We start from the raw sequence: 12928 nt of genomic DNA, 5'->3' as shown, positions 1-12928 counted from the left end.
TTTTTTCCAAAAGCATAACACGTTTTCACCAGACAACATAAAAACACCGGTAAAACAAAAACAAAAACAGGAACAGACACAGGAACAGAAACAAAAAGAAAAAGAAAAAGAAAAAGAAAAAGAAAAAGAAAAAGAAAAAGAAAAACAAAACAAAACAAAACAAAAAAACAAAAAAACCAGAAAAACAAAAAAACCCCAACCAAACAACCAAAAAACAAACAAAAAATTCCAAAAAATGAAACAAAAAATTGTAGTTAATAGCAAAGTTAACCTAGTTGATAACAATATCTTAAAGTCATCTTAAATTTAGCTGATAACATGTCCCAGTCTGGGGTTTCTCCTTTGCCCCGAGATCACCCCAGAGGGACATGAGGTGGTTCAAACCCTGGTTTTTCCTGAAGCAGCCGAAGAGAGATTGCCGGAGACAGTTTTTCTCTTGTTCCAAGGATTGCTTATTATTTCTTATCTCTGGGACCTTTTGCTTGGCCAGCAGGGGCTGCTCAGCCTGTCATCCAGGATGGAATCTGCCTGGTGAAGGCAGGGCTTATCTTATATAGTCTAAATTACGTGCTACATGTTTACAACAATTTTCCAATACAATACAATTTTTTTAAATGGTCCAGCCCTGACTCCATCCAATCTAAAAGTGCCAACGTGTCACCCAACATGGATGACATGGAGAAGAAGGAGGAAAAGGTGTCCACCCCCCAAATTCTCCATCTTGGCCACGTGTCCCTTATCATAAACATTAAAAATAATCTATTTATCTACGTTCTAACAATCTAATTTACACTTCACTAACTTTTGGTAGCTTGTTTCCATTCTCCTTGTGCTGACAACTTCCCCCAGGGGTTAGAGTTCAGCACCTGTGACACCAGGGTCTCACTCAGGGGTCTTTGAGACCCTTGCCAGGGGGGTTTTGAGACCCCCAAGGAGGCCAGGGGTACATCCTGGGCTCCCACAATAACAAAGTGCTTTGGTGAGAACATTCTCTCTGTTGCAGTGGGAATGAGGGAAGTCCCATGGGGATTTGGCTGCTGTGGGAGGCAGACTCTTCCCTTGGTCATGCTCAATTGTGCTGTGTGTGCTCACACGTGGCTCCAGGCAGCTCCAGGCACGCAGGGACAAGAGCCTGCCTGGCTCTCCCTGGGAGCAGAACATCCCAGAGGGGCTGAGGAGGGGAGCTACTGGGGTTCCCATCCTGAGGAGGAGCTACCCTGTCTGACTGAGTCCCTTGCTTGGCTGGGAGAAGCTGAGGAAAGTCGGGTCCATGCACTGGAACTGGAGAAACCTGTGCAGGTCACCTCAGTGGCTGAGTATTATTTGGGTCTCTGGGAGCAGCTGAGGCTGGTGCCTCTGCTTCTGCTCCTGGGATATCTGGTGGACACTTGAGCTTCCCTTGGTTCACCCCACAGCAATGTGTGACACCAGCCCAGATCAGCCTCCCTTTTCCCTGGGGAAGTTATCAAGTCCCTGACTTCAGGTTTGTTTTCTTCAACTTCAAGGCCATGTGTTTGACTTGCCCAGAAGTCTGGCAGCTCTGTCCCAGCTGTGTACAGCAGGGAAGGCAGTGCTGCCTGAGCTTTACAGCTTAGAAACACACTGCCTGTGCTCTCTGGGGCTGATGAGAGAGGCTGGGATTTCAGCTCACATTGTTTGGAGCAGAGCAGGAACATGGAAACAAATTTCAAGGGGGTGAGCAGTGCCTCAGCTTCCCAAATCCATCCCCCTTGTCTCCAAGATAAATGTACTTTTCATGTCTTCCTTCTTCTTCTTGCTTAGATGTATCATTTGAGTCATGCCAGTCTTTCTGAGGATGTCCATGGGCTGAGATAACCCCAAAGAGATCTATGGGTTAAAACTGGGATTCTTTAGTGGAAAATCCCTCCTGGCTGTGTCTGACCCCTGGCACACAGGCATGACTTCACTACAGCTTGACATCCCTGCCTTGACCCAGGTGGGAACAGCTTGGGGTTGACTGCTGACACCTTGGGCAGACCCAGGACACATGGCCAGGTGTGGGCCAAGTGTAGCCACAAGCCCATTACGTGTTAAAATCATCATCTCAGACTTTGAAGTTTTAAATATGGGTTTGCAACTGTCTGTGCTGCTGATCTTGTTATTGGAACAGGACTGATCTCCCACCAGGAATCTGATGCCATCCATCCTGCCACTTCACTCCCAGGAACTGGATCTCCTGGGCAGGTCCTTTGACTTTGCTCTTCTTGATGGCAAAGCCGGCTTCCAGCAGAATCTGGATGATCTTCTCTCCTTTCTCAAATACTTCCATTGCCTTTTCCCCCACACAATGATGTCAATGAAGTATTGCAGGTGCTCTGGAGCCTCACCCTTCTCCAGTGCAGCCTGGATAAGTCCATGGCAGATGGTGTGGCTGTGTTTCCACCCCTGGGGCAGTTGGTTCCTGTTGGGGTCAGTGAGTTCAGAGAGAAGGGATTGAATAAGTCTTGGAGTAAGTTCTGATGTTTTTAGTGAGTAAAAGGTCTGGATTCCAGGGTTGCAGAGTTCTACTGAAGGTTGCAAACAGACTGATATTTTCAGTAGTCTCCAAGTCCACAGCTGTAGACAGGACTTAGACATAATAGAGTTATAGTAAGAATATTGCTTACATTTCTTAGATAGAACACAATAGATTCTATGTGTAGTGTTATACGTAACCTGGTGAGCTAAGAAACTAGAATTCTAATAGGTTAAAGAGTAGTGGTCCAAGCTTGCATGTTAGCTTGTTGGAAAAATGCTATATAAGACTATGTATAGGGAGAGTTGTTGCTTTTAGCCATTGTAGCTTTTAGCCACTTGCTTCTAGCCATTTGCTTATTGCTGCTGTTTTTGCCATTGCTTGCCATTGCTTTTGCTATTGCCTTTTGAGACTGATGTGCTTTGTAATAAGATGTGCTTGAAATAAATAACCTTTTTAACTATTAGCTACATTGCTTATTTAGAAGATTACCTGACAAGTAAGAGCCTAAGAGCTCAGAGTTAGGTACCTATAGAGCACCTGGGACTTTGGTGCCTGTAGAGCACTGGAGGTATTAACCTCACAACTGGTGCCCTGTTGCTGATTTCACAGGTTCCAGGTATACTGCACACCCTTCCAGGTGAAAGCAAACTGAGGCCTGCACTCTGCTGCCAGAGGAATGGAGAAAAAGGTACAGGCCAGATGGGGCTGTTGAAGGGTGAGTGTGTTTTGCTGACCACCCCTTTGCTCTCTAGATCACGGATCATCTTGTGGATGGGGATCACAGCATCTCAAATTGTCTGGTATTGCCGGTTGTGCACTGTCAAGGTGGCAATTGGTACCTGTTGCTCAGTCACTTTCAGGAGTCCTACTGCAGAGGGGTTTTCTGACAGTCCAGGCAAGGTGTTCAACTGCTTAATGCTCTCTGCTGCTACAGCAGCTATTCCAAAAGCCCACCTGAACCCCTTTAGGTCTTTGTAGTAGCCATTCCATATGCCTAGAATACATGGAGCCTCTGGGCAAGTCACAATTGGATGTTTCTGCCATCCCTTTCCTGTCAAGCTAATCTCAGCTTCCAGCAAAGTGAATTCCTGTGATCCCCCTGTCACCCCAGTGATGGAAACAGATTCTTGCCCCCATGTCCCAATGGCATTAGGGTACCCTGTGCACCAGTATCAATGCCTCCTTTTTTTGTGGTTCTGATGTGCCAGGCCATTAGACCCACACCATCCAAAAGACCCGGTTTTCCTGTGCCTCTCCCTGGTTAGAGGCAGGGCCTCTCTAGCCCTGGTTATCATTTCCTTCCTGGGCATACATATGGAGGTTCCTTCAAAGGGATCTGACAGATCATCCTCCCTTCTGTAATACCCTGCACTTTGGTCATGGGAAGTTGAGGCTACCTTCACTTTAGTGAACTCTCTTGGTTAGTGTCTCCTTCCCTGAGCTGACACACCTGTGCTGCCAGGGGTTTCCCATCCCACTTTCCCATGTCTTCCCCATGGTCAGGCAGAAAGAACCACAGGTCAGCTTGTGGGGTGTACCCTCTCTCTCTAGTTGGAGGACTTTGGGGTCTGACACTGGGGCTTGTGACTCGCACTGGTGCTGCACTGATCTTCTTCATCTCCTCCCTCATCCCTCTCATCTCCTCTTTAAATTCTTCTTTGAGTTTCTTAACCATAGCAAAGACATGAGTCTACATCGGGCCATTTATCATACTCTCAAAATTTCTAAGCTTGTTGGCAACAGAACCCACTGTCTCTTGGTTATTATCAACATTAATCATTGCAATGAAGGTGGTATATTGAGATGGCCCCAGGTTTGCCAGATTCCACAACATCTGCCCTGTGCACTTGACCTTGTCAGGGTCATTGTCATGCTGTCCATCCCTCCCAAAGAGCACCTCTAATACTGCCACTTCTCTCAGCTGCTGGATTCCTTCCTCAAGGGTCTTCCAGCGCATTCTATGATGATACTCCTGCATTCTCTCTCTGTGCACAAACCTTTCTCTTACACTCATTAGAAGCTGCTCCCAGAGGGAAAGGGGGCCTGGCTCCCTTATGAATACCCAATCCACACCTGAGTCCCAGGTCAAGGATCCCAAATTCCTTGCCTCAGTACCATCGAGTTGTATACCTGTATACATAAGGTCCCAGACCCTGAGTAACCAAGTTGTAAAAACCTCACGGCCCCATCATGCAACGTCTTTTCACAGATTATGGAGACTTTCGTATGAGGAGGACTCAGTGACGATCTCAACCTCTGACTCCCCTGTCATTTGTGAGGGCCCTCCTTTCTTACCTTTATTAACTGGGTGCTCTGATTTAATCTTAGACTTCTTAGTTTCCACAGGGGCGATTGCTGCTGGCTGTGACTCCCCTTGTGGTTCAGCTGGAACCTGGACAGTTGCAACACCTGTAGGTTCCACTGCTGCACCATCAGACTCTCCCTCTTTGAGGCAGGGTGAAGGCTTCTCAGCAGCTGGGGAAGTGTATTCCTTCAGCACCTGGTGCATCTTCTTCTCCATTTCCCCCACCCAATCTGGATGGTTTATTTCTGAGGTGAGCTCTGGGGCAGTGTCAGGCTCTGGGGGAACATCCCTAATCTCAGGAGCACGTGTCTATGTTTATCCAAGTCGAGTTCACCCTATCTCTGAATGCTAAATAGACTGGGACTATCAGCAACACTTGGTTAGTATCTAAAGAAAATCTAAACCCCTCAAAAGCTGGTGGGAAAGGCACAAAGAACTGGTTGAAGGGTTGGGAGAAAACTTCCCCCACTGTCATTTCCTCACAAAAGGTTCCATTCTTAGGGTAACCCCAAAAACATACACTTAGTCTCTGATAGCCATGTATCCATGTGCCTGCTTTTCAAAGGAAGTTAAAAATCCATTAATTCCTCACCTTATCAATCCACAAAACAAACTGGATAGCATCTACAGTGGCCTTAGTTATAGGATTCATGTTTAGATAAGAGCCTGCAAATGGGAGAAATATAGCCATGACCACGTGCCACTTGAACCAGGGTAAGCTAGATCACATGGTGCCTAATGAGGTTTCTACATTCAGCACACAAAAATTAGGTTGCTCAGGAATTATTATTCCTTTTTCACCCTTTCTCTCTCAATGCCCTTGGGCCCCATGCTTAGGCACCAAAATCTGTCATGGTTTGAAAGACAGGTGTCTGCTAGGGAAGGCAGAAACCTCCCCCAGACAAGAGAATGTAAACCCCCTCCCTCTTATTATTATGATTTTGAAATTAAGGGCTCTCAGGCAAAGATATGAGGATAGGAATAACAGTTCTTTATTAGTATGTATAACAAGGTAAACAAAACAACAACAATGGAATTAATAACAAACAGAGCAGAACCCAGTTCCAGCCCTCTCAGCTGTGGGCACTTTCCCTTGGTGCAGCTCCCGTCACAGCCGGCAGGGAGTGCTGGTAGATCCCGGTGGGCGGAGCAGGTACGATGATCCCCATGTGGCTGCAGGGGGCGCTGTGAGCAGGGCAGGTGCAGTGATCCCCATGTGGCTGCAGGGGTCACTGTGGGCAGGGCAGGTGCAGTGATTCCCCAATGGCTGCAGGGGTCACTGTGGGCAGGGCAGGTGCAGTGATCCCCATGTGGCTGCAGGGGGCGCTGTGGCGCGGGCCCGGAGAGCACACAGTAACAGCGGTTGGGCCCAGACGGGAAGGGATGGAAAAGAGGCTTTGCTCATCAGCCCTAGGGCAGTGTCGGTGCTGGTGCTAGAGCAGGACCCTCGGAAAGAGCAAACTGAAATGGCAGGATGTCCCAGCAGAACAGGGGGTGCGGGGTCCCGTAGCAGAAAAAGGCAACTTCCACCTGGGCTATGGCGACCCTCCTCCTTCGAAGCCAAGAGCGAGGGACAGCCAGTAAATGCCTTTGCTCTCTTTTTTCCTGCTTCTAATCTCCTTGTTTCTCTGTCCCTCCAAGAGAAACTCCAAAAAACTAGAGAGGTTCATCCTCCTCGTCTCAATTACTCAGCCATCAGCGCTTCTTTAGCAAGTCAGTGGGAAAAATTCCACAGGTAACAAGTAAAAGGAAACCCAACCCCCAACAGGAGCCCAGATCTGTGTGGGAAGGCGGCAGGATGGCTCAGAAGAGGAGCATCCTCAAGCTGGAGGAGCAGCTGCTCTGTCCCTTTTGCCTGTTCAAGGAGCCACTGATGCTGCAGTGTGGGTGCTTGTCCTGCCAGCCCTGCATGCAGCGCTGGAGGGGCAGCTCCTGTGTCCTGTGTGCTGCAGTCCCCTGGCACCCAGCATTGTGCTGGCCCATGTCACCGAGGTGCTGCGGGGCCAGGGACAGAGCCCCCTCAGTCTTGCCCAGTGCACCCCACAGATGCACAAGTATAGAATCATGGAATGCTTTGGCTTGGAAGGGATCTTAAAGATAATCTCCTTCCACCCCCCTGTGGGCAGGGACAGCTTCAAGCTCCATGCAACCTGGCCTTGGACACTTCCAGAGATGAGGCAGCCCCAGCTTCTCTGGGCAACCTGTGCCAGGGTCTATTCACTCTCACAGGGAAAAATCTCTTCCATATATCAAACTTAAATTTCCCCTTTTTCAGCTTGAACGCATTTCTCCTTGATCTCTCCAGCTCCCGATAAAAAAAAAATCCTTCTCCAGCTTCCTTGTAGCCCTAATCAGATACTGTAACTTTCTCTTCAGACTGAACAGCCCAGCTTTCCTAGTTTATCTCAATTAAGGCTGTGGCAGAATTGTCCTGCTATGAAAACCATGGTGCTGCACAACAAGCTCCATCAGTACAGGAGAATCCCTTCCCTCTTCTCTAAGGGCCTAAAATGTCAGCCTCGACCTCAGCATCCCCATCTCCAGTCTACCATACTGAAACACAGCTTACCTGCCAGGATATCCCCATGGAAAGCTCTGTATGCCTGAGCCATGAGTGTTCAGGGTCTTTGTGGCACATCCTTCCAGAGACTGAGGTGAATGAGCTGTTTTGCTGGCTGACACAGGGACCCCTCCTGAGACAATGAGCACAGCCGGAGCTGAGTGGGCAGCCATGGAGAGACGCTGCTGGAGAGGGGAGTGGGAGCACAAAAAGCAGCTGAAGAGCCTGTGCAGGCAGCAAGTCAGTCCTGGTCTTTCCAGCTGCCCAGGGCTGTGAGCTGGCATGGGGACTGTGTGCCCAGTCTGCTAAGGAGGGACAGTGCCCAGGGCCATGGGCTGAGCCGAGCAGGGGACCTGAGAGACTCAGCCACCCTGCACACAGCCCAGCAAACTGCAAAGGGTCACCAGGAAGCCGCTCCTTGGGCCTGTCACCAAAATGCACAACCAGCCTGTGCCAACCAGAGGCCAGAGAATAAAATATACCACCACCAAGGCAAATGTTTGCTCCCGCATCCCCACCAAACTGGAGCTCCTGAATGTGCCTTTCCACAGGTTCAAGTATTGTAGAATCATGGAATATCCAGAGTTGGAAGGGACCTACAGGGATCATCGAGTTCAACTTCTGGCCCTGCACAGACACCCCAATAATCCCACTTTGTGCCTGAGAACGTTGTATAAATACTGCTGGAGCTCTGGCAGCCTTGGGGCTGTGAGCATTCCCTGGGGTGCCTGGGCAGTGCCCAGCACCCTCTGCGGGAAGAACCTTTCCTTGATACCAAACTAAACCTTCCCTGACTGTGACAGAGCTCCAGCCATTCTCTCAGATCCTGTCTCTAGCATGAGATTCTTACACTTACTACAGATAAAAACGAGATCAAGCGGAATTAAATATGATAAAAAATAAGCGATATTCATTTTGCGACCGAAGCACGGTCCTCGATAGCCACAATCAAAAAGGAAAGCGCCGAGCCCGGGGTCAGCATCAGGTGAACGCACAATGATTCGAACTCTATCGCTCCGAATCCCCAAATGTTCACAAACCCGCTTTAGTTAGTCCAGTTTTTATACAGTTTTTCCTTGCCCGGAGCGGAGGTCTTTGTCTTCTCTTGTCTTTCAGCGTATTCATGTAGTTTTCTTTCACCGCGTTGGGCTGGAGAAAAGCATATCCTGGGAGATGATGAATTTTGATGAAGGCAAGTTCAGGTTTACTGGAAGATGGAATTGAGATGTAACCTGCAGATTTTGGTTTACTGGAAACGGGCATTCAGATGTATTTTTCCTTGATGGCTCTGATTGCCTTAATTGTGGGTGCTTATCGGGCTCTTGGTGTTCCCTGGACAGAGCCATCTCCTCCGCGGCTGTCTATTGTCTTGCTAACCTTGTCTCTTCAGCTTTTGTTGGCAGTTACAGTGTTGCGATTAAGCAATCCCTGTTCCTCCCTTTGCAGCTTTGGTTTTGAAGTTTTTTATTACTTTACTCATACAGACATTGCTTATTTTACATTAATTTACAACTTTACACGAATTACATTATATTATATATTACATATATATATTTGATTGTTCTGATGGAAGATGACTGAGCCCCAGCACCCGCTGCTAACCCTTCAGACCCTGCAAAGCAGCTCTCACCTGGATCCAGGGGTCCCTGGTCATGCTGGAGTGACTGATCCATTGCACCAGATGGTTCTGGGACAGTTTCAAAGCCGCGTCCAGGTTGTGGGATACTGCCTTCCGGTGGCTGTCCTGGGCTATCCTTTACCCTCCATATACAGCTCTGAGCTTCCCAGAGCAGATTCCTCTTTCACAGAGCACATCCCTTTCCTGGAGCAGACCCCTCTTTCCAGGGCTGGGCATGCTTTGCTCTGTTTGAGTGCAGCACGAACACCACCGAAATCTGCATCAAATCCCTGCCAACCCATCACCCGCAGGGTATCACCGAATCTAACAATCAGTAGTAATGTCAGTGTTCTTCCACCTTTAGGGACCGGATGGGGTGTCCGGGGCTGGTGACCAGGGTCAGAGGGGTGACAGAGGTGGCTGGGGTAAGCAGGGTGCTGGGGGTGACCGGGTGACTGGGTGGGCCGGGGTCATTGCGATGATGCTGTAGCCGGGGTGACCCCGGTCCTTCCGCCCGCACGGTGCCCGCCCCGCCCCGTGCCCTCCGCCGAGCCCGGAGCGGGGCCGCGCTCGCCCCCTGTGGCCGCGGAGGCCCCGGCGGAAGCGGCGGGCGCGCACATGGCGCTGTACAGCGCGGCGGCCGCGGTGCTGGCGGGGCTGGAGCGCGGCGAGGGCGGCCTCAAGAGCCTCGTGTACAACAGCGGCTTCCCGGTGCGCCCAGGGGGAACGGGGGTGCGGGGCGGCCGAGGGGGAATCACCCCGGAGGGCGGGAGGAGCCCCGGAGCCCGGCGTGGGCCCGGTGGCGCTCATCGCTGGCTGCTCCGCAGCACGTCCGGCAGCTGTACGCGCTCGTGTCCGAGACCCTCCGCTACGCCTCGGTGCTGGAGAAGCTGCTGGATGGAGCCGCGCTGCTGCAGGCCGAGAAGAAGCTGGCGCCGCAGCTGGCGAAGGTATCCGGAATCCCTGTGCCGCGGTGTCCCGGAGCCGCGGTGGTTTGGGCAGCGGGGCCGGGCTCACCTCGTCCTCTCCCCGCAGGTCCTGGTGTATGACCTGCTCTTCGGCAAGGGGCTGAAGTGCGGGGGCCGGTGGAAGGCGCTGGCCCGGCGGCACCGGGCACGGCTGGAGGCCGAGCTGGCCCGCATGAAAGTGCGGCACAAGGTGAGCCGCAACGAGGACCTGCTGGCCCCAGAGAAGGCGGTAAGCGCCGCAGGTGAGTGGGCTCGGGCTGGGTGGGCACCCTGTGTTGGCAGCAGTGGGGGACTGTGTCTGACCTGTCTGGCCCCTGCAGCCTCCCAGGTCCCACGTTACGTCCGGGTCAACACCCTGAAGACTTGTGTGGATGATGTGATCGACTTCTTCAAGCGCCAGGGATATGCCTACCTGGGCAAGGCAGCAAGGTGAGTTTTCCTTTCTGCTATCCCGCATTTTCCAGAATGTCACCAAGTGGCATGGGATGAGGTCTGAAAAGTTGCTGCACTTGGTGCTCAGAGTGGTTGGGTTGGAGTCTTCATCACTCCTCACATTTAGATGCTGCCTGGAGCTGGAGAGGAGCTGTGGGATGATGGGGTTTCTCAGCCTGGGCTCTGCTGTGAGCACTGGGATTAGGACTTTGAATGAATACATGCTCTCTGTGTCTCATGGACAGCGTGGAGGAGCTGAAGACCCTCTCTGGAAAAAAATTCTTGTTGGATCTGCATCTCCCGGAGCTGTTGGTTTTCCCTTCGCAGACAGATCTCCATGACAACCTGCTGTATACTTCAGGACACATAATTCTGCAGGACAAGGTGAGGGAACTGGGGAGCAGGAAGTTGCAGGGCAGGAAAACTGCTGACAGGGATGAAGGGTGAACTTCTACAATGGCTCAGCTTGTTGCAGCATTTAAGTCTAAGCCAAAATTGTGGGACTCTCCTGGGCCTTTTCTTCCATTGTTTGAAGGTTCAGGATGAAATCCCCGGGGTATAAAACCCCTGTGGGAGCTGGGGAGGAGCTGTGGGTTGGGCAAGGCCAATGCTGGAGAGTGTTGGTAGCCTTGGCCCTGTGTCATTGTGGCTTAAGTGACCCCATAGCATCAGCCATGCCCAGGGAGAGGCCAGGCATTTCTGCCCATTTCTCTGTTGGCCTTTGTCCTCTTGCAGGCCAGCTGCCTCCCTGCCTTCCTCCTCAGTCCTGTTGCTGGCTCCCACGTCATCGATGCCTGTGCTGCCCCTGGAAACAAGACAAGCCACCTGGCTGCCATCCTGAAGAACAAGGGGTGAGGACAGGGTTGTGTTTAGGGATGGAGGGAAGGGGGAAGGTGGCCCTGGTTCCCCCGAGCCCACAGAGAGCACAAGAAGGTGGCAGGAGAAGCTGCAACCGCCACCAATTCAGGTGAGCTGGTGGCTCTGACAGTTCTGACCACTGGAAGGACCTGAGGGCACATGAAGTCACACAGGACTTCACACCCAGCCCCTGGCCCTGTTCCAGCACCCTGCCAGAGGGGAGGCAGCTCTCAAGGTCTGTCTGCCTAGCATTTGAGTGTTCCTGGGGACCAGGTGGTCGGTTCACAGCTTCTCTGGGGTACTGGGCTCTTCTCCCTTCAGACAGATCTTTGCCTTTGATGTGGACCCCAAGCGCGTGGCCACCATGAACACGCTGCTGACACGGGCAGGGGTCACTGGCTGCCAGCTGGCCCAGCAGGACTTCCTGACTGTGGACCCCAGAGACCCCAAATACAGCAGGGTGACCCACATCCTTCTCGACCCATCCTGCAGCGGCTCAGGTAATGTGTGAGGCTCCAACTGCTCACCTGCTCCAACTGCTCAGTCAGGCTGTGGGTGTGTAAACTCCAGGTGACAGCTCCTGTCCTACAGGGATGGTGACCCGGGGGCCAGGGGAGGAGGCAGCCTCGAGTGCTGAACGCTTGCAGGCCCTGGCTGGCTTCCAGCGCCGGGTGCTCAACCACGCCCTGAGCTTTCCAGCTCTCCAGCGCCTGGTCTACTCCACCTGCTCCCTGCACCAAGAGGAGAACGAGGATGTGGTGCAGGCTGTGCTGCAGAAGTGGGGCTTAGCCTTCAGGTGGGTCTGGTTCAGGGAACCTGGAGGGCTGTAGGGCAGGGCCATGTGCTGACCCCTTTTCCATGCTGCAGGCTGGTGCCTGCCTTCCCATCCTGGCCCTGCCGGGGAGTTGCTGCCTTCTCTGGAGCAGAGAGCTGCCTGCGTGCTTCCCCTGCAGAGACCCTCACCCATGGCTTCTTCCTGGCTGTGCTGGAGCGCTGCCAGGAAGGGGCTGCTGCCCCCAGGTGAGAGGGGGCTCTGGGGGGCACCATGGCCAAGGTCAGCACTCTGGGCATCCTGGGGAGGGTGGGAGGGGATGTGGCTGTGGAAGCAGAGGGCAGGAACTGTGGCACTGGCAAGCGTGGCTCAGCCTGTTTGCTCTTGTCCACAGCTCCCTGCCTGCAGCAGCCAAGGAGAACCCACAGCCAGGAGAGGGAATGGAGCCAGGTGCTGCTCCCAAAAAGAGGAAAAAGAAGAAGCAGTGGGTGAAAGAGTGAAACATTCTTTGGACAAACCCCTGCACAACTGGGCCTCGTGGGGAACACATACTGGTCCAAACACGAGTCAAGCTCTGTCCCAACTGCAGTCATAGTGAATTCTGTAACACTGGAGACTTGAGTGCTGACACTGGGACCACCCTGGTGCTGGGAAGGGGCAACTGCTCACCCAGAGCTGCCCCTTGCAGCCAGCCCCTGCCCCAGGTTTGTCCCCAAGGCAGTCCCCACTCTGCACCCTGAAAGGCTGAGGTCCTCCAGCTGGATTAAGAGTGGTTTGTCATGTTCCCCCCAAAAAAATTTCTATCCCCAGCCTGATGTGGAGCTTTGAAAAAGCATTTCACTGTAGGGATGAAGCAGATTAAAATTTTCTCTCCCTTCACTGTCTTTTCCAGAGTGTTTGTGCAGTCCTGCCCTGAAATTGCCATTGCTCACAGTA

At 52.0% G+C, this 12928-nt stretch overlaps 1 protein-coding gene across 1 annotated transcript in view; it reads left to right on the top strand.

Annotated features, from left to right (window-relative positions):
* Positions 1–12871, top strand: part of NSUN5 (NOP2/Sun RNA methyltransferase 5) — a 95744-nt gene extending 82873 nt beyond the window's left edge. The window contains exons 2-11 of the mRNA XM_079324780.1: positions 9576–9673; positions 9790–9912; positions 9998–10172; positions 10251–10359; positions 10608–10746; positions 11098–11213; positions 11542–11720; positions 11812–12016; positions 12088–12240; positions 12387–12871. Coding sequence (XP_079180906.1) covers positions 9581–9673; positions 9790–9912; positions 9998–10172; positions 10251–10359; positions 10608–10746; positions 11098–11213; positions 11542–11720; positions 11812–12016; positions 12088–12240; positions 12387–12492 — 1398 coding nt within the window. The 5' untranslated portion in view covers positions 9576–9580 and the 3' untranslated portion in view covers positions 12493–12871. The remainder of the gene's footprint in view (positions 1–9575; positions 9674–9789; positions 9913–9997; positions 10173–10250; positions 10360–10607; positions 10747–11097; positions 11214–11541; positions 11721–11811; positions 12017–12087; positions 12241–12386) is intronic.
* The last annotated feature ends 57 nt before the right edge of the window (positions 12872–12928 follow it).

This window comes from Erithacus rubecula (assembly GCF_903797595.1).
Source record: "Erithacus rubecula genome assembly, chromosome: 22".
Taxonomy (NCBI): Eukaryota; Metazoa; Chordata; class Aves; order Passeriformes; family Muscicapidae; genus Erithacus; species Erithacus rubecula.
This window is presented reverse-complemented; position numbering and strand designations above follow the sequence as displayed.